Below are 22,383 nucleotides of genomic sequence, written 5' to 3'. Positions count from 1 at the left end.
GGTATGGGAACCAGGTCACCAGGCACTCCACTCCATAAAGATTTTAGATATTATAGATGTCCTCCTTTTTCTTCATTATTATTATTGCACTAAGACTATGGGCCACCTACTCATGTGGTGAATTTCAGCCTGAAATCATTTTGCCATGTGTCAGAATAAAAGTCAAATCTGTAGAAATGGTAATATGAAGCTTTAACCATTGAAATTCTGAGTATGGATTTTTTTTTTGGATTTTGCAGGGTAAAGGGAGTAAGGGTCAAAAAGCATCTGAGTGAGTGATACTCTACTACTTGTCTCTTCTGTGGTGTTTATAATCCCTTGGATGTGTATGCCCTTCATCTTTCTTAGGCTGCTCAAAATTGAAATGTTTTTTGTGGCAGCAATGATGAAGATGAAATGTTTTTAAATGTGCAATGTCATTATGCTCAAGCTGAAATTCTGAAATGTGTTTTCGAAATTGGAGATTTTGCGTATGTGAAGGTGACTTTTCGTTATTTCTGTCTTTGTCAAGTTGCAAGTTATTTTCATATGAAATTATTGGGCATTGCGTAATTCACGAAAGACGAACTATAATATAGGTCTGATAACTCTAATACAGTGGTGTCTTTTAATCATGTGATATCATCTAAATTGTGTGTGTGAGAGAGAGAGTTAGTATAACATAGCAGCAGTTTCAATTGTATGCACACTTTTTATTACTTCCTTCATTGAAAAATGGTGTGAACTTTTTACTACTTCCCCCTTCATTGAAAAATGGGGTGATGCATGGATTTACCTTAAACAGAAAATGGGGTTTACTCATTTATTCAACTGTGCCTGACTAACGTTATATGAAAAATAGGAAAAAAAATAATTATTTTCTTTACACTTTTTTTTGGGTAAGATTATTTTCTTTACACTTAACTCATGCTTAAACATAAAAAAGTCAGGGGGAAAAAGTAAGAATTCCTGATATATTTCGTTTTAGATTTATTTCATTTTTAGAAATGTATGGTGTTTTTGGATTAAATTTTTATTGTCAGTTTTAGTCCTTTTTATTTTTTCCAAGTTGGGTTGTCTTTATTTTAATTTTAGAAGTAGAAACTTAGTTTGGGATCCATTGTGTCTTCTGGTCCAGTTTTCCAGGGGTTGAACATGTCCATGAACACTTTTGGTGTCATCAGATTGGTTATTTTGTTACCTTTCCAATCAAGATCAATTTTTTTCCTATCCTAGTTGAATTGGGTGTTATGGTTAAAATATTGACAAGGTATTTTTGACTGTTTGAGTTATTTTGGCAGAACTTCAAATTAGACTATCACAAGCAGGAAATAGTGCTAGATAGAAGACTACTGGGGTACTGGGTTGGGTCTTCATAAGGTTTTGCCCGCTATAAAACCAAATGGAATGGTTATCGAAAGTTAAGTGCCATGATAAGAAGAAGAAAAGTGGATATTAGGGTTTAAGAACTAAGCGGATAGAGTTGGAATGGTGCAAGGATTGATTCAAGAGAAGAGAGGAGAAGGTAAGAGCTGAGAAGAGAACTGGAGAAGATGAGAGGAAGAGAAGAGAAGTAGAGAAGAAGAGAGAAAAAAGTGTCCAACTGAATGAAGGAGATAATAAATTTCTCTTCCCTTATATTGGTTTACTAACATGATATTAGGAATTGCTTACACCTCCCTAGGGAGGTCAAAGGTAAAAAGTAAAAGTACAATACAAGACAACAATATAATAAATCAATGCCTAAATTACCATTATTACATAAACTCTAACACTCACCCTCAAGCTGGAGAATAAATGTCATACATTCCCAGCTTGCACAAAAGGGTACTAAATTGATGAGGAATGAGCCCTTTGGTGAAGATGTCAGTCAACTGATTACCTGTCCTCACAAAAGGGGTGCATATGTAGCTAGAGTCAATCTTCTCTTTGATGAAATGTCGATCCACCTCAATATGTTTTGTCTTGTCATGTTGCATAGGGTTGTGGGCTATACTTATAGCAGCCTTGTTATGACAATGCTTTAGTATCAAACCGCAACTCTTGGACCAGCCTTTTCAACCATAGGAGTTCACAAACTCCATGAGGCATAGCCCTGAACTTTGCCTTTGTACTAGATTGGGCCACCCCAAGCTGTTTCTTGTTCATCCATGTGACCAGGTTACTATCCACCAATGTACAATAGCCTGATGTAGAAAGTCTGTTAGAAACTGAATCAGTCCAATCGGCGTTAGTGTGGTCCTCTATCCTCAAATGGTTGTGCCTGGCATATAATGGTCCTTTTCCTGGGATGGATTTCAAGTACCTGAGGATGCAATATACAACATCCAAGTTCCCACTCTTAGGGGTATGCATAAACTAACTTACTACCCCAACTGTATAGGTAATGTCTGGGTGAGTCAAAGAGAGGTAGATCAATTTCCCCACTAGTCTCTAGTACTTCCTTGCATCAATAAGGGATGAACCACAGTCTTCTCCAAGCTTGTGGTTTTGTTCAATAGGAGAGTTTGTTAGTTTGCAAGCCAACATTCTTGTTTCTTTCAACAAATCCAGAACAAACTTCCTTTGACAGATATTTATTCTCCTCTTAGACCTTGACTCTCCAAGAAATACTTCAAGGGTCCAAGATCTTTAATCTCAATCTGTTGGTCCAAGTAGGACTTCAGTCTAATTATGTCAACCCTTTCATTTCTAGTCGCCACAATGCCATCCACATAGACAATAAGGGTTGTGATAGTACCATTACCTCGTTGGGTAAATCAAGTGTGGTCATTTTGACTCAAGGGATACCCATTCTTCATAATGGCTTGTCTAAACCTCTCAAACCAAACCTTCAGGGACTGTTTGAGGCCATACGATGCCTTTTTTAGGATACATTCTTTCCCTTTAGTTGAAGGAAACTTGAAGTTGGGTGGAGTTTTGTATGTACACTTCCTTTTCTAAGTCACCGTGGAGAAAGGCATTCTTCACATCCAACAAATACAATGGCCAGTCTCTATTGGCCACTAATGATAAGAGAACTCTTACCAAGTTGTATTTAGCCACTGGAGCAAATATCACCTGATAATCAATCCCATACACCTGACTGTACCCTTTGGCCACCAACCTGGCCTTATATCTCTCAGCAACACCATCTGATCGGTACTTGATTGTGTAGACCCATCTAAATCCAACTAGAACTCTCCCCCTGGGGAAATTAACTAGCTTCCAAGTGCAATTCTTCTCAAGTGTCATCATTTCCTCAGACATGGCTTCCTTCCACTTTGGGTTAGATATGGCCTCAATGACATTCTTGGGAATGGAAGTGGAGGAAAGAGCAACAGAAAAGGCAACACCTGTGGTGGAGATAGCATAATAGGTAACAAACTTGACTATAGGATTAGTGCAAGTTCTCTTTCGCTTTCGAATAACAATGGGAAGATCTAAATCAGGAGTGTTACCTGATTGAGGGAGGTGGATTTCAGGATGTGGATCCAAAGAGAACTCTTTGCAGGTCTTCTTTCCCTTTCTTTGGTACACAAGTAACTCCTTTTTACCATAACTCCCTAAATAATCAACAACATCAATAACATCCACTTCCCTATTTTTCTCAACATCAAATAGAAATGGAGGAATGGGTAACAGTGAAGGAAGTGGGGTGACATCAACAACCTTTTCACTCCCACTATTCTCCCCTTGAAGAGGATGTTGATGAGGAGTAAAGAAAGGTATAGATTCATAGAAAGTGACATCTTTGGAGTGTAGTTGCCTTCAAGAAGAGGGATAGTAGCACTTATTTTCTTTTGTAGAGGGGGAATACCCAAGAAAAAGGCATTTGAGGGCCTTGTGGTCAAGTTTAGTCCAAGCAGACTTATTAACAGAGACATAACAAACACCCAAACACCTAGGATGGGGAAGATAGAAAGTAGAAACTTGAGGAGACAATTGCTAAAGGGGATTTGGAACCAAGGAGTTTAGTGGGCATGCGGTTGATTAAGAAGTGAACTGTAAGAAGGGCATTAGACAAAAAAGTCTTGGGGACATGCATGCCAAATAGTAGACTCCTAGTGACTTCCAACAAATGGCGATTTTTTTTCCTCTCAGCTACCACATTCTGTTGGGTGTGTCAACACAAACATTTTGATGGATAATGCCATAATTGGTAAATTTTTTTTTTGGAGTCGACCATACATGTACTTCCCTTTATCAGAACGAAGAATTTTAATTCTAGTATTAAATTGAGTCCAAATCATCTGATAGAAAATTTTGAAGGCATCGTAGACATCAGTAATCAGTTTTATGTTTCATAAAAAAGGTCCAGGTGGACCGAGAATAATTATCAACAAATGAAACAAAAATAATGACAGTCAAATAAAGTAGTGTGAGTGGGTCCCCAAACATCAGAATGCATTATATGAAAAGGAACAATGGATCTATTACAATGATAGGAATAAGAAGAATGACAATGTTTAGCAAATATACATGGTTCACACTGAAAAATATAGAAAGAACAAAAAGAAGAAAACAAATGTTGCAACTGTTTTCTCATAACAATAAAAGAAGGATGGCCTACACACATAGGACTGAGTTGTGGGCAAAATAGGTGTGCGGGGTTCAAGAAGGTAAAGTCCTTTCTCCTCACCCTTCTTCGTCTCCAAATCTTGAAAAAAAAACAATTATAAGAAAAAAAAGTGACACAACAACCCAAGGATTTGGTTTAGTGCCTCATAGATAAGAGATTAGTGGCAAAGTTAGGGACATGAAGAATAGAGTCAAGGGAAATGGAAGAAGTAACATGGACACTGCCTTATCCATCAACGACCCTAACCTTATCCCTACTAGAGTAGATATAATAGGAATCATAACACTGAGACATAGATGATGATGTTTCACAAAGAATTAAAGTGGGATGGATGAAATGGAGAGATGCGACCGAAGTACTGTGTGACCGACACATTCCTTTAAAGCTTAAAGGAAAGTTTTCCACGACTGCTGTCCGACTTGCTATGATGTATGGGGTGGACTTTGGGTAGTTAAGTAATGCAACTCCAAGTAGGAAGAAGAAGAAGAAGAAGAAGAAGTCTTGAACTTAGGGCTTAAGTAGGGAGCCATAGGTTAGGTTTATTTTGCTTGTATTTTCCATACTAAGTTGATTTTCTGTTTTTTAAATTGAACCGATTTAAATTGGTTGCATCCAATTGGTTCAATTGGTCTAATTTAAGTGAAGTGTTCCTATTGGCTAATAGGTTCTTAAATCCTATTGGTTAGTATGGAATTTTCTTTTAAATCAGTAGTTTTAAGTTAGAATCTTTTAATTTAAGTTAATAGGGGTAACTAAGTCTTTTCAGGGTTTTAAATTAGTAACTTTGTTTTAATTAGGTTCCTTCCACGATTTTAAGTCAGGAGGTAGTTAGATTGTATTAGGAATTGGCCTAAGGCCTTATTATAAATAAATCAAATCGTGGAGACTCCCCCACAATTGAATTTTTGAAAAGAAAAGACTGTTTGCTGGCTGCCGATTGCTGCTGCTCCTTGGAGTGTTGCCTTGTGGATCTATCAAGGAAGAAGGACAGGTGGACTTCCTGTGACTCCTTGCGCCGTGACGGCTGGGAGGTTCTCTCTTTGAAGGTGGCTCTATCCTTCTTTGTTCAAGCTGCTGTCGGGGGAATCCTGTGGCAAGTTTGAATTTAAATTCTGTTTTCCATTCCTTCTCCTTTCCCATTCGATCCCCCTTTAATTTCTGTTTTAATTTCTTAAACCCTAGTTCAATCTAAGTTCTATCCAGCCCTATCCCCTCACCCAATTCTCTCAGATTTCAGGCATATCATCCCTATCCCAGCCCTATACTCGATCCTAGTTTGAACCCAATCTGATCATCTAAAACCCAACTTCAAACTCCCATCCAAAACCCGGGTTTCACCTAGAACGTGAAACCTAACAACCAAACCCTAACCTAATTCTGCAGGAATTTTAAACTCATCCCAATATTTTTATAACAAAATAACCCCTAGACCTGCTGATCATTACCATTTATCACATTCACCCCTAACCCTAGCCTAAACCCTAAATTTGCCCTAAACAGCCCCATATCTGCCCCAAACAGCAGACTGATCGGAACTTGATTTTACTTGGCTTCTAGTAGGGCTTTACCCTATCTAGAACTACATTATTAAGAAGTGCCATATAGAGAAGCTATGTGTTGCGAGTTGAGGATGTTAAGATGGATGTGCGGAAAACTAGGAAGGATGAAGTGAGGAATGCATGTATTAGAGCTAATGTGGAGTTGCCCTAATCAGCAACAAACTCGAGAATGTCATATGAGGTGGTTTGGCCATGTGCAACGGAGGCTTGGGGACACCCCGGTAAGGAGGAGTGATCTAATTCTGATTGAAGGAGCTAAAAGAGCTACGGGCGGGCATAGGTGAGGTTGTGAAGAATGATATGTATAGTTTGGGTCTTGTGCCAAGTATGACCTCATATAGAGCTTATTGAGGCCAAGGATCCACGTTGTCGGCACCATGTAGCTGAGATTTTCCGATTTCCTGGGCTATTCTCTTTCCTCTTACTTTCATTTTTCATTTCTCACTTTTCTTATCTCATTTCTTCATTCCTCTTACTTTTATTTCCCTTGGTGTGGATCTCAGTTTTCCCTAATTTGTTTTGAAAGGATTCATGTAGCTAACCCCATTTAGTTGGGATAAGACTGAGTAGTTGTTGTTGTTGCATAACACTGGGACATACCAGTCATTTGATCATTAGAGTTAGAATCAATAACCCAAGAAGGAGCAATCAAAGGAGTTTGACATTGTAGATGTAGAAGAAGAGCTGCCCAGCTGTGACATAACTTTGCGAAATGCTGCAATATCCTCCTGTCATGCTCTTCGGATCTCTTCTCTTTGCTAGTAGCTACATACTTCATCTAAAGATGGGAGAGGTGACCGGTCCAATATTTGTACCTGAATTGGCTCATTGTCCGGGTTTAGCCCACCAAGGAGAACCAAAACATGTTCCTTTTTAAGAGTTCTATAGACCTTTGCTTCATCCTGAAGATTGGACAATTGGAGATCTTGATAATGTCATACTCCTCCCAGAGACCAATAACTGTGTTTAATATATAGAGATGGTCTTTTCTCCTTGCTTCATTATGATAACTTTTTGAAGGAGTTGATAGATCTAGTTGAGTCACCCACTCGGTCAAAGGTCTTGGAGACACTATCCTATATATCCTTGGTGCAGTCTCCTTTCTCATAAACATGCTACCAATCTCCATTTTCATAGCAAAAATCAAGTCATAACAGTTGAGTTCCCGGTCTCCCAATTTTGATATGTGAGATCACCAACCATAAAAACTTGAAGAAAATCAACTCACATACACCCTTCACGATGTAGCTTCATCGCATGACAATATGTAAGTCCCAAATGATGTAACTCACTAACCAACAACAACCAAAATCACCATTTTCAACAAAATTAAGGGCAAAAAATAAAACCTGGCGGTACCTGGCAGATTGTAAGAGGATGAGTTGTGCTCCAACAGCTCATCCCTTTAGTAACCAAGAGCAAGAGTGGTTGAAAGCCAACCCTAGGTGATTCTAGCAAGCCCAGCCTTACTCCCAAAGATTGCTTGATGAAGGAGGAAAAGGAACTTGAAGGAGAGGCTGGCGGTAACAGTGTACATGCTCCATTCTTCTTCAAATGGACTTCACAACCTCCAATCTTCTTCCATTAGCTCTTCTAGTTGATGAGGAAACTCCATTAGATCTTCTAAATATGTTTACTTACATGCTATAGTCTCTAGTGGAACCTTCTATTTTTTTAGGTTCCAAAGAGAGGTAGCCCAGTAAGCCAGAAAATAGTAGAAATACAACACAGAACAACCATCAATAAGAATCAATAGTTAGAACAAAAAAATTTTTAGTTTCCCAAGAAAATAACACTTTTAATAAATCACCATCATTTTAAAACAAAGTCATCTCCATTTATCATTCTTTAGCCGGCACTGAGGGAAACAGGCTCCCACCGCCCATAACACGAGAGAGGACACGGCCAATCTCCAATTATTTCCAATAGTCTCCAATTATCTCCAATTGTCTCCTATTAATATCATATCCCACCGACAACTCATGTGTATAGTGGGTATGTTTCTGCGGCTCCATGGAACAAACAAGCTCTTTGGTGCTGGTCCGGGGCAGTCCCTCAAAATCTCCTTTTATATCACCTTTCAAAATCACTCTCTCCAAATAAAACACTCATGTGAAAAGAAAACATGGGTGAAATCTCCAAGTAACCATCAACATTACAGTATACAACATACAAAAATATTTGTCTCCAAATTTCAATTATCTCCTATAAACATATGGCACACATTTAAACACAGTTCAACTAAGCACATATCATCACTTCTCAGTAATACAAGCATATCACTCATCACACCACACAAGCAACCACACACCTATGATGTACCCATACTATAATCTACTTACCTTAGTCTGCAAATGTGTTATCCCCACCCTCTGAGTTTCCGGTTTCCAAAAGGTCCCTATCTGCAATTATAAGGTGTTCTTTATTAATCACCTTAATTCACAAATCAAACCAGCACCCTACTCCCTCAAGAGTCAAAATAAGGTCCAAAATAAAATAGGGAAGTTTCTCAATCATAACAACAAGCAACCTCAGAATGGGTCCAAATTAGAATAGAGTTTCTTCCCCTGGTAGGGCAACAAAACCCCAAAACCTCATCCTAATCTGACCTACATTGGGTCCTGCAAATTTGGGTCCCAAGTAGTCCCAAAATTCTAAAACAGAATAGGTTTTCAATGTAGGAAAAACCAGAATTTTAACCTTAAAACAGAATGGTTTTCAATGCAACGAAAAACCAGAATTTTAATCTTAAAACAGAATGGTTTTCAATGCAATAAAAATCAGAGATCAGCTTTAAACAGCATAGGTTTCAATGTTGTAAAAATCAGGAATTAGCTATAAAACAGTGTAAGTTTCAATGCGGTAAAAATTCAGGAATTAGCTTTAAATCAGTGTAAGTTTCAATGCAGTGAAAATTCAGGAAATAGCTTTAAATCAGATAAGGTTCCAATACAGTAAAATTCAGAAATTAACTCTAAAATCAGATAAGGTTCCAATGCAGCAAAATTTAGAAGTTAGCTTTAAAATCAGAGACGGTTCCAATGCAGCAAAATTTAGAAATTAACTTTAAAATCAGAAAAGGTTCCCATGCAGCAAAATTTAGAAATTAACTTTAAAACAGAGTAAAGAAAAGTCAGAATTTAATCCTTAAAACAGAGCAAAAATCATCATGAGTAATATGAATCACACATTAAGTAGGTCTGGTCAAAGATAATCTGTTGGAGATCAGAAACATATCGAGCAATACATAGACAGAATTGAGGTTTTTGTTGTTCTCTTTTTTTTTTGAACAGGAAGGGGGTCACCTACGGTTGGCAGTAGGTAGCCCATATGGGGCTGAAACCCAGATTGAAGGACCCCCTAATGATGCTCTGTAATCCCTCAAAAGGGTTTGAGAAAAGGACAGCAGGTCCAAGAGTTATGGCAGAACCAATCTGTCCAAGAAAACCTTGACAGCAAGGGTTCAATAATCAGAAAATAATAAAAGTTTTTTTCCTCACCTGACGTTGTGGATCAAAAACAGGATGGAAGAGCAATAGAAAATAAAGTCCAGCAGCCTTGCTTCACCAATTGCAGCCCAAACTGTAGCCCAAAATCCACAGACCAGAAGTTGGTTCGATTCTCTTTCTTGTTTCAGATCTCCTTTTCCTTTCTTTATATCTCACACACACCCTTCTCACACTCCCTCTCGATTTCAAACTCTCTCTCTTTTCCTTCTTCCCTTTGAAGGACACGATTCTATCACTTTGTCTCTCTTTCTTTTTATTTGGGTTTCTTTCCCTCTCCCTCTTACGAGATTCTCTCATTCTCTCCCTTTCTCTCACATACGATACTTCTGCCCTCCCTTTTTTATTTATTTATTTCAACCCACTCTCCTATTTTATCTCTGCCTTCTAATCTTTCCATGATTTTGAAGTTTCCCCCCTTCTCACGGTTTGTTTGGTGGGGTGGGGTCTACCAGCCTAAGGCTGAAATAAAAATAAAAGAAATTTAACTATGTTGTGCACCCACCCCTAAGACTTAAACCCAAGACCTCTTGGTTAATTATAGTTTCAACCACTAAGCTAGATACTCACATGTTTATTAAATCCCCAAAACAATATTTAAATAAAGAACAAAAACACTTTTAAATTCTTAAATGTCATTATGCCATTCCGTACTAGGTTACCTCCAGAATTAAATTCTACATATAATGGCAAAAATAAATAATAATAATTATTAGTTTACGGATTTGCCCTTGATGTGCAAAATTTTGAAAATACCCCTAGTGTGTAAAATTATGAAAATACCCCTGGGTATAGATAATTAATTATTCATTAGCACATTTAGGCTTTCAAAATTCTGGGGCATTACATCCTCCCCTCATAAAATTTCGTCCTCGAAATTTCACTTACCTGAATTGTTGAAAAGATGTGGATAGCAAGTTCTTATCTCGTCCTCGCGTTCCCAAGTTGCTTCCTACATCGAATGATTTGGCCAAAGCACCTTCACCAACGGTATTGTCCTGTTCCGCCACATTTGCTCCTTGTATTCTACTGTCCAAACTGGCGCTTCCTCATAGGTCAAATCCTTCTTTAGTTGAAGTGATTCATAGCTCAAAACATGTGAAAGATCCGACATATACTTCTTCAACATTGATACATGAAATACATCATGCACACCGGATAAGGAAGGCGGTAGAGCAAGCTGATATGCCACTGGTCCAATTCTCTTGAGGATTTTAAATGGTCCAATGTATCTAGGACTTAACTTGCCCTCCTTCCCAAACCTCATCACTCCCTTCATAGGAGCAACTTTTAGAAACACCATATCATGTACCTCAAACTCGAGTTTCTTCCTTCGACTGTTGGCGTAACTCTTCTGTCTACTTTGTGCTGCACTGATACACCTTCGAATCAATTCTATCTTCTCGCAAGTCCTTTGCAAAATTTTAGGATCTAAAATCTTTCGCTCGCCCACTTCATCCCAATGGGTTGGAGATCTACACTTTTGTCCATTTAAAGCCTCGTATGGTGCTATCCCTATGCTGGCTTGGTATTTGTTATTATAGGAAAATTCCACAAGTGGCAAATGGTCTTCCCAACAACCCTTGAGATCTAGTACACAAGCTCTCAGCATATCCTCTAATGTTTGAATAGTCCGCTCCGATTGTCCATCAGTCTGTGGGTGAAAGGCTGTACTAAGGTCTACTCTTGTACCCATGGCATCCTGCAAACTACGCCAAAATCGTGACGTGAACCTTGGGTCCCGATCAGACACAATGGAGACTGATACCCCATGTAGTCTGATAACTTTTTTAATATACAATTGAGCCATTTCCTCTAACAAATAAGTCACCTGAACTGCAATGAAGTGTGTTGATTTCGTCAACCAATCTACAATCACCCAAATAGCATCATGTCTCTTTTTTCGTTCTTGGCAATGATGTAACAAAGTCCATGGTAATGTTCTACCACTTTAATTCAGGAACGAAAAGTGGTTGCAACAGTCCCGACGGCCTCTGGTGTTCCACCTTCACTTGTTGACATGTCAGGCAATGTCTCACAAAACTAGCAATCTCCCTCTTCATGTTGTTCCACCAATATACACCCTTCAAGTCGTGATACATCTTTGTACTACCGGGGTGTACCGTATAAGGAGTACAATGTACTTCTTCCATAATTTCATGTTTCAATTCAGCATCATCAGGTACGCAAAGTCTTGTACCAAAATCAGGTTGTTTGCCTTCTTTGACTCCTTGATTTTCACTAATTTATGATCTCCATCCTGAGCGGCTTTAATCTTCTCAATCAGTGATGGCTGCATAGTCAGGCTCACCAATCTTCCTGCAACATCATCCACCCTCACTTCTATGTCCAACTTCCTTAAGTCTTCGAGAATGTGTCGTTGTTTAGTTAAGAGAGCTGCAGAGTATCCCTATGATTTCCTACTTAAGGCATCCGCCACCACATTCGCTTGACCCGGGTGGTAATTGATAGCAACATCATAGTCTTTGATCAACTGGAGCCATTGCCGTTGCCTCATGTTTAATTCCTTCTGGGTAAAGATATATTTCAAACTCTTATGGTCAGTGTATATCTCACACTTCTCACAATACAAGTAATACCTCCAAATCTTCAGTGCAAACACCACCGCTGCCAACTCGAAGTCATGTGTTGGATAATTCTGCTCATTCGGCTTCAATTGTCGCGATGCATAAGCCACTACCTTGCCATGCTGCATTAAGACACATCCAAGTCCTTTCCGTGATGCATCACTGTATATCACGAGTCCTCCAGTATCTGAGGGAATTGTCAACATCGGGGCAGTTATTAACTTCTTTTGTTTAAGCTCTTGGAAACTTGCTTCACATTCCTCGGTCCACTCAAATCGGGCATTTTTCCTTGTTAGCTTAGTCAATGATACAAGTATACAACTATCCGAGAGAAACCCTCCACAAATCTCCTATAGTAACTGGCCAAACCCAAGAAACTCCTGATTTCCGTCACATTAGTGGGCCTAGGCCAATTGGTAATGGCTTCGACCTTGCTAGGGTCCACCAATATGCCTTCAGCTGATACGACATGCCCAAGAAATTGACTCGGTCTAACCAAAACTCACACTTCTTGAGCTTAGCGTACAGCTTTTCCTCCTTTAAAATCTGCATCACAATCCTCAGGTGTTCTTCATGTTCTTCAGTGCTTTTAGAATAGATCAGAATATCATCGATGAAGAAAACCACGAACTGGTCCAAATACTTGTGGAATACCCTGTTCTTGAAGTCCATGAAAACAGCAGGTGCGTTAGTCAAACCAAATGGCATCACTACGAACTCATAATGACCATGCCTCGTTCGGAAAGCCGTCTTGGGAATATCTTCCTTTCTGACTTTTAGCTGATGATAGCCGAACGAAGATCAATTTTTTAGAAAACCGACGCTCCTTGCAGTTGGTCGAATAAATCATCGATTCGGGATAGCGGGTACTTATTCTTGATAGTGACTCCATTCAACTCTCGATAATCGATGCATAATCTCATCGTGCCATCCTTCTTCTTCACAAATAACACGGTAGCACCCCACGGTGATGCACTGGGGCGAATATATCCCCTGTCAAGCAACTCCTGCAACTGCTCCTTGAGTTCTTTCAACTCTGACGGAGTCATATGATAAGGCGCATTAGAAATTGGTGCCATGCCAGGGACAAGGTCAATGGTAAATTCGACCTCTCGATCGGGTGGTCCTGGCGAGTCATCCGGAAATACATCTGGAAAACCCCGAACAACATGAATTTCCTTAACAGCCGGTCCTTTGGCCATAATATCAACTACATTGGCCAAAATTCCCCAACACCCCTTCTGAAATCTGAAGCAACCGCTTTGCTTTTAGGGCTGATATCATAGGCATAGACGGTTTGGTTTTAGCACTACCCAACCGACACTCAACTTCACCCTGAGGTCTGAAAATTATCTCCTTCCTCAAGCAATCAATACTAGCATGGTATGCAGACAAGCAATCCATGCCTAGAATCACGTTAAAGTCCTTCATGTCTAAAAGGTAAAGATTTGCAACTAGGTCATGCCCATTAACTTTCGCTACACCAGACTCGAACAGCATAAAAGAATCCATAATTTCACCGAATGGGATGGCAACAGACAACTCACTACCTAATACACTTCCCACAATATTTATCTTTGACGAGAAAGCATGCAAAATAAAAGAATGAGTTGACCCAGAATCAAACAATACATAAGCTGGTCGATCAGAAATGATAAGTGTACCTGTCACCGCCTCAGGTGATACTTCAGCATCCTGCTTTGTCAGTGCATAAACTCTCCCCTGTGCCCTGGGCCTTTGTCCTCCTTGAGTACTTTGGTTCCCTTGCTTTAACCCTTCCGGACAGTCCTTGATCACGTATCCGGGCTTCTTGCAATTGTAGCAGATTTTTCCCTCTTGTTGTTCAGTACAACTGTTGTCATAATGCCCCTTCTTCCCACACTTGAAGCAAGTCACTAACTCCTGACGGCACTCCCCAGAATGTACCTTCCCACACCTAGGACAAGTTCCAACAAATTTCTTGTTGGAGCCAAAATCACGTCATCCCTTAGCAGTACCACCTTGATAATTGTTTGGTTTGAATCTCTTCCTTTGTTCATTTGCTTCAGGGTGGCTTACATCCTTACTATTGCTCTCTATAATCAGGGCTCGATTCAACACGTCACTATAAACATCAGATTGGTGAGTAGCAACCACCATCTTGATCTCCGGTTTCAATCCATCCTCAAATCACCTAGCCTTCCTCTCATCTGTGTCCACCAGTCGTGGTGCGAAACGGGCAAGCTCATCAAATTTCCTTTCATACTCGGCCACTGTACTGGTCCCTTGTTGCAGTAGTAAAAACTCCGCCTCCTTCTGTCGACGGACGGTGGATGGGAAATATTTTTCATTAAATGTCTCTAGGAATCTCTGCCAAGTCACGGGCTGGTTCCCCCCTTCAAGCACTCGTCTGGTGGTCTCCCACCAGTAATCAGCATCTCCTTGCAACATGAAAGTAGCGCACTCCACCTTCATTGCATCCGTAATCCCGAACAATCTGAAAATCTTATTCATCTCCCGCACCCAAGACTCAACAACGAATGGGTCAGTGGTACCCTTGAAGGTAGTTGGCCGCAACTTCCTAAACTGTTCGATCACTCTTACCGGATCATCCTGTTCTCCAACCTGCCCGTTACCTCCAACAGCGGCTGCCCTTCTTCTATCATAATGACTCATTTCCCTATTAACAGAAAAATTAACCATAATTATTATAAAGTTTTTAGTTCAACAAATCAATCATCCCACAATGTCGGTATATTGTGATTTATTATAATTCCTCTATTGATGTCCCTATGCCACCAGACTCTACCCCAAAATTATGCTCTGATACCATTTCTGTAACGACCCAAACCCAGATACAGGTAAAGGTACAGCCCTCACGGGTGCTGATCAAACGATCGACAAAATCATGCGGAAACATTCAAAACACATCACCTAATTCAAGTCTCAACAAAAATTAAATCAAATTCTTAAATCTCAAAATGTACCTACTGGTGGCAATCTAAGGTATGTCCTTAATTTAAACTTCAAGTCACTCTATCAGAGTTTACATAACCCTACTACATCCATCTACTAAAATAAAAACCAATGCAAAGAAAACTTTAGGTTGCCCTCAAGCTCTGCTGCAAGCAGTATCTCCACTCTACTCCTCTGTAATATAAAAATTAATGGGATGAGCTCAACAGCCCAGTAAGCCAGAAAATAGTAGAAATACAACGCAGAACAACCAAAGAATCAATAGTTAGAACAAAAAAATTTTTAGTTTTCCAAGAAAATAAAACTTTTAATAAAACACCATCATTTTAAAACAAAGTCATCTCCATTTATCATTCTTTAGCCAGCACTGAGGGAAACAGGCTCCCACCGCCCATAACACGAGAGAGGACACGGACAATCTCCAATTATTTCCAATCGTCTCCAATTATCTCCAATTGTCTCCTATTAATATCATATCCCACCGACAACTCATATGTGTACAGTGGGTATGTTTCCGTGGCTCCACGGAACAAACAACCTCTTTGGTGCTGGTCCGGGGCTGTCTATTTACCCTCAAAATCTCCTTTTATATCACCTTTCAAAATCACTCTCTCCAATTAAAACACTGATGTGAAAAGAAAACAGAGGTGAAATCTCCAAGTAACCATCAACATTACAATATACAACATACAAAAGTATTTGTCTCCAAATTTCAATTATCTCCTATAAACATATGGTACACACTTAAACACAGTTCAAATAAGCACATGTCATCACTTCTCAATAATACAAGCATATCACTCATCACATCACACAACCAAACCACATACCTATGATGTACCCATACTATAATCTACTTACCTTAGTCTGCAAATGTGTTATCCTCACCCTCTGAGTTTCCGGTTTCCAAAAGGTCCCTATCTGCAATTATAAGGTGTTCTTTATTAATCACCTTAATTCACAAATCAAACCAGCACCCTATTCCCTCAAGAGTCAAAATAAGGTCCAAAATAAAATAGGGAAGTTTCTCAATCATAACAACAAGCAACCTCAGAATGGGTCCAAATCAGAATAGAGTTTCTTCCCCTGGTAGGCCAACAAAACCCCAAAACGTCATCCTAATCTGACCTACATTGGGTCTTGCAAATTTGGGTCCCAAGAGAATATGTTTTCAATGTAGGCAAAACCAGAATTTTAACCTTAAAACAGAATGGTTTTCAATGTAAGGAAAAACCAGAATTTTAATCTTAAAACAGAATGGTTTTCAATGCAATAAAAATCAGAGATCAGCTTTAAATAGTATAGGTTTCAATGTTGTAAAAATCAGGAATTAGCTTTAAAACAGTGTAAGTTTCAATGCAGTAAAAATTCAGGGATTAGCTTTAAATCAGTGTAAGTTTCAATGCAGTAAAAATTCAGGAATTAGCTTTAAATCAGAGAAGGTTCCAATACAGTGAAATTCAGAAATTAACTTTAAAATCAGAGAAGGTTCCAATGCAGCAAAATTTAGAAGTTAACTTTAAAATCAGAGACGGTTCCAATGCAGCAAAATTTAGAAATTAACTTTGAAATCAGAGAAGGTTCCCATGCAGCAAAATTTAGAAATTAACTTTAAAATAGAGTAGAGAAAAGTCAGAATTTAATCCTTAAAACAAAGCAAAAATCATCATGAGTAATATGAATCACACATTAAGTAGGTCTGGTCAAAGATAATCTGTTGGAGATCAGAAACATATCGAGCAATACATAGTCAGAGTTGAGGTTTTTGTTTTTCTCTCTCTTTTGTTTTTTTGGAACAGGAAGGGGGTCACCTATGGTTGGCAGTAGGTAGCCTATACGGGGCTGAAACCCAGATTGAAGGAGCCCTAATGATGCGCTGGAATCCCTCAAAAGGGCTTGAGAGAAGGACAGTAGGTCCAAGAGTTATGGCAGAACTGATCTGTCCAAGAAAACCTTGACAGCAAGGGTTCAATAATAAGAAAATAATACAAGTTTTTTGACTGACCTGACATTGTGGATCAAAAACAGGATGGAAGAGCAATAGAAAATAAAGTCCAGCAGCCTTCCATCACCAATTGCAGTCCGAACTGTAGCCCAAAATCCACAGACCAGAAGTTGGTTCGATTCTCTTTCTTGTTTCAGATCTCCTTCTCGTCTTTCTTTATATCTGATGCACACCCTTCTCACACTCCCTCTCGATTTCAAACTCTATCTCTTTTCCTTCTTCACTTTGAAGTACACGATTCTATCACTTAGTCTCTCTTTCCTTTTATTTGGGTTTCTTTCCCTCTCCCTCTTACGAGATTCTCTCATTCTCTCCCTTTCTCTCACACATGATACGTCTGTCCTCCCTTATTTATTTATTTATTTTAACCCACTCTCCTATTTTATCTCTGCCTTCTAATATTTCCATGATTCTGAAGTTTTCCCCCTTCTCACGGGTTGTTTGGTAGGGTGAGGTCCACCAGACTAAGGCTGAAATAAAAATAAAAGAGAATTAACTATGTTGTGCACCCACCCCTAAGACTTGAACCCAAGATTTCTTGATTAATTAAAGTTTCAACCACTATGTTAGATACTCATTTGTTTATTAAATCCCCAAAACAATATTTAAATAAAGAACGAAAACACTTTTAAATTCTTAAATGTCATTATCCCATTCAGTACTAGGTTACCTCCAGAATTACATTCTACACACAATGGCAAAAATAAAAAATAATAATTACTAGTTTACGGATTTGCCCCTGAAGTGTAAAATTATGAAAATACCCCTGGGTATAGATAATTAATTATTCATTAACACATTTAGGCTTTCAAAATTTTGGGGCATTACAGTTTTAATGGAGGGAAGTATGCTGATTTGAATTAATAGCAATATAGGGTTAGGGTTTTGGGTTTTTGAAAAGAGTAAAATAGGGGAATCTAGGGTTTAAAGTGGGAGGATGAGGCTAGGGTTTGGACCATAGTTGTCACGTCGTCACGGCGATCCAAGTCAGTGGAGGGGTGTCATGTCGATATATCAACATGTCGAATGTTTTATTTTTTATTTTCTCTATTTTTAATGTCATTTAGTATGCTATAATATATACCCTATAACATAAAAAATTAACATGAAAGTGTACGACTAATCTACTATGGTTTAATTCATGAGAGTGTAATATTCATTAGTGTATATGAAATCATATCAAATAATTGATAGCAATAGTCTTGCTGATAATAAAGTTGAAAAATTATGAGAGTTGAGATATGATTCATATGAAAGTGACTACAAAAGTAACAAAACAAAAAAACAATTACAAGAACATAATTTATGTTGAGCGAATAAAGCTAATAAACAACCCATCTAAATAAAAAAAAATTTGCTGATGTGAATATGTATTAGTCAATAGTGTATTAGTGTTTTCTGTTTGATGTTTTTTTAAAATTTTTTTATGTCAAGGAAAAAGCATTAAAATAAAAAATGGTTAAAAAAAATTTTGTTAAAAAATTAAGTTTTATAATTTGAAACAACCATGTTGCCCGATATGGCCATATGTCGTGGTATGGCGTCCATGGCGGCCCCATGGCGATGACATGGAGGCTATATCGGTCGATATTCTTACATCATCCATATCGGTGGTCGATATGCCCACTTCTCCAGCAATATGACGCCATGGCGGCGATATGGCGACGCCATGACAACTGTGGTTTGGACCGAGTGCTATAGGGGCAGAGAGGGTAATTCGGTTCTGGGTTGGTGTGGTTTTGATGGGCGGATTGGTCTGTGCAGGTTTTAGGTTATGGGAAAACTCAAAAAGCAAAAGGGGAAAACTAGGGTTAGGGTTGTAGAGGATTTAGAAGAAGAATTAGGGGATGGGGAATGTTTCAAACTTACTGGAATAGCAGAATTATCTTGGCGGCAGCTTGTTTGAAGGAGAAACTTGAATAAAAATCAGATCTTGAACTTGAATAAAAATCAGATTTTGAACTTGAACTCAAAGGAGATCTTCGAAAGAACCACCCGGGCTTCACCTCGCAAGGTGTCAATAGGATCAAACATCAATCCAACCAACGAACCACCCGGGCTTCACACTGCAAGGTGTCGATTGGATCAAACACCAATCCCACCAGCCTTGATCAAACACAAGACAAAAATCTTCAATGGAAGAGAAGAGCAGCAAAAGCTTTTCATTAATATCAAAATTCGAGTTTAATGTTTGCCCCCTTCATAGTTGTCACGGCGTCACGGCGATCCAAGTCGGTGGAGGGGTGTCACGTCGATATATCGACATGTCGCTCGCCATGGCAACCATGTTTTATTTTTTATTTTGTCTATTTTTAATGTGTTAATAGATGTATACTCAAGCCATGTTTTATTTTTTCTCTATTGTTTCTCAAGTTTTAAGAAGAAAATTCAGAAATCGAAGAGGGAAAGAAGAAATCGAAAGAAATCGAAGAGGGAAAGAAGACAGGAAGAAGAAATCGAAGAGGGAAAGAAGACAGGAGGAAGAAATCGAAGAGGGAAAGAAGAAATTGAAAGAAATTGAAGAGGGAAAGAAGAAATCGAAGAGGGAAGAAGAAATCGAAGACAGGAAGAAGAAATCGAAGAGGGAAAGAGAGACAGGAAGAAGAAATCAAAGAGGGACGCCATGGCGTAGGTCGCCATGCAACCCTCTCCAGCGCCAGGACGCCATGGCGACGCCATGACAACTATGGCCCCCTTACAACCTTATATAAAAGACTCAAAAATAGACTCCTACACTTAAAAGGAATGGCCTAATCCAATCCTTAACCTATTAGGTAACTTAAATTGACTAGGAAACTGAAATAGACTCAAAACAGAGTCCTAATCCAAGCTAACTTAAATACTTAAAAGAAAACTACTAAAATCACTTAAATTTAACCATTGATTGAACTGGTTTGATTTATGAACAAAAGCACCAAAATAAAACTAAGTATGGAACTAAAACAACTAACCCCGTATGCAACCTAATTACCCATAGTTTAGGCCCATAAAAGTGGCCTATTACATTAAACCACGGGATCAAAGGCCCAACATGTACACAACCCAACCCTAGACTTATTCCTAAGCAAAGAAGCACAGTTTGGTGATGAATCTGCATCACTTGGTTGACTCTCAAACCACGCTCTGATCCCAAGTCGGAAATAGTGCAAGGATTGATTCAAGAGAAGAGAGGAGAAGGTAAGAGCTGAGAAGAGAAATAGAGAAGATGAGAGAAAGAGAAGAGTAGAAGAGAGAAAGAAGTGTCCAACCGAATGTGGGAAAGAATAGATTTCTCTCCCTATATTGATTTACTAACATGATCGACTCCATTAAGTTGGATAAAGCTGAGTTTGTTGTATTGATTTACTAACATGATATTCGGAATTGCATACTCCTCCCTAAGGAGGTAAAAGGTAAAAATTAAAATTACAATACAAGTCAATAAGATAATAAACTGGTGCCCAAAGAACCCTTATTACATAAACTCTAACAGATGGGGCCAAGGAATCAGGTTCCGCTTTCAGTCCTACTTTGTTATTTATATTTTGTTGAGTTCACTTTTGGTTTTATGATTTGGATCAAAATCATTATAATTTAATAAGAACTTAGTTGATTTTCACTAGAAACATGGAAAATATAAGTTTACTTTGAGACAGGCATTTATAATAAAGAATTTATAAATTTTCATGTCCATGTGGGATGTTGGGAGTTTGTCCTTTTCATGATTGAGGTAACACTTATTATTGGTCTTGCAATCTCTACATCTTTAAAATGATTAATTATCACTAAAGTATCTTCCAGGGAAAAGAAGGGGGACCAAATTACGTGGGAAAGATCTTAGAGTTTTTTAAGACAGTGGATGGAGAAGATTACTTTAGGGTTCAATGGTTCTTTCGAGCTGAGGATACGGTGAGAATGTTGGTTATGTTGAATTTCATTAACTCATTTGATCTTGTTTCATGTAGTTTTTATGCTTACTATTCCTTTTTTGTTATTTAAACTTTCCTCAGGTTATGAAAGACCAAGCTGAATTCCACGACAAGAAACGCCTATTTTTCTCTGATCTCATGAACGATAACATATTAAATTGCATTGTTTCAAAAGTCAAGATCATACAAGTAGCTCCTAGTGTATGCTTTAATTTTGAACTTTGAGTTTGTAAATCTAATAGTTTTATTTTGCAGTTTTCTTTTGGGGTGTGTGATTATGTTGCAATGCTGAAGTTTTTAAATTTCCATTTTTTCCTTTGTTGAATTTTTTTAGTAATTCAGTTATTTTTTGCAGGTAGAGTTAAAATCAAAATATATTCCACCATGTGACTTTTACTATGATATGAAATATTCTGTGGACTATTCAACATTTTCTACCACTGTGGATGGTAAGTCTATGATAATGTTTTTGGTTAGTTACAACATTAAGACTTATCAAATAGTGCTTATAGTCATGATATTAAAATATTTATTATTTCCTCAAGTATTCATGAATATAGATAACATCTTGCAAGCAAAATCCAGTACTAATTTGCTTATTTTTATGTTTAGAGTTTAAACAAATTATTTAGCATAGGATTAGATTAGCATCTTAGAATATTTAATCCTTAATGGGGTAAGAGTCTAGAGTTGATAGAAGTCATGACCAGGAGAAGAAGGATTAATTTTGCCTGTATTTGTAGAGACTAGGTGGAAGGGCAAAAAAGCTAAGGAGTTGGACGATTTTAAATTTTGGTATACGGGAGATCAAAGTAATAAAAGTGGAGTGGGCATAATAGTGGATAAAGATCTAAAGAATGATATGGTGGATGTTAAAAGAGTTGGAGATAGGATTATATCCTTCAAGCTTGTGTGGAGAAAGAGTTTGTCATTTGTCAATATTATTAGCGCTTATGCACCCAAAATAGGATTGGATGAAAGTAGAAGTTACAATTTTAGGAACACATGGATGGATTAGTGCAAGGTTTTAGTCAAGCAGAAAAGATTATTATAAAGGGTGATATGAATGGACATGTGGGGAAAGATTGTAGAGTTTTTGAAGGTGTATATGGAGGTTATGGTATTGAAGAGAGGAATGAAAAGGGGATTTCAGTTTTAGATTTTGCTGTGGCTTATGATTTATCCATTGTGAACAGTCACCTTGAAAAGAGAGAGAAGCATCTAGTGACCTACAAAAGTGGGGATCATATCAGCTAAATAAATTTCTTTCTAACTAGAAGGTTCGTTAGATTGTTCTGTAAAGACTGTAAGATTATACCTGG

The 22,383-nt window shown here is 38.3% G+C and overlaps 1 protein-coding gene across 6 annotated transcripts in view; it reads left to right on the top strand.

Annotated features, from left to right (window-relative positions):
* LOC122646492 (DNA (cytosine-5)-methyltransferase CMT2-like) overlaps positions 1-22,383 on the top strand; it is a 119,264-nt gene that overhangs the window by 1,618 nt on the left and 95,263 nt on the right. For 4 of the 6 annotated variants that reach the window (XM_043840059.1, XM_043840063.1, XM_043840062.1 and 1 more), the window contains exons 2-6: positions 240-271; positions 381-480; positions 20,934-21,041; positions 21,143-21,262; positions 21,417-21,510. In XM_043840059.1, coding sequence (XP_043695994.1) covers positions 240-271; positions 381-480; positions 20,934-21,041; positions 21,143-21,262; positions 21,417-21,510 — 454 coding nt within the window. The remainder of the gene's footprint in view (positions 1-239; positions 272-380; positions 481-20,933; positions 21,042-21,142; positions 21,263-21,416; positions 21,511-22,383) is intronic. The other 2 variants (XM_043840060.1, XM_043840061.1) reach the window with 2 other exon arrangements.

This window comes from Telopea speciosissima, chromosome 11 (genome assembly GCF_018873765.1).
Source record: "Telopea speciosissima isolate NSW1024214 ecotype Mountain lineage chromosome 11, Tspe_v1, whole genome shotgun sequence".
Lineage (NCBI taxonomy): Eukaryota > Viridiplantae > Streptophyta > Magnoliopsida > Proteales > Proteaceae > Telopea > Telopea speciosissima.
Note: the sequence above shows the minus strand (reverse complement) of the source record. Positions and strands in the feature narration are given on the sequence as shown.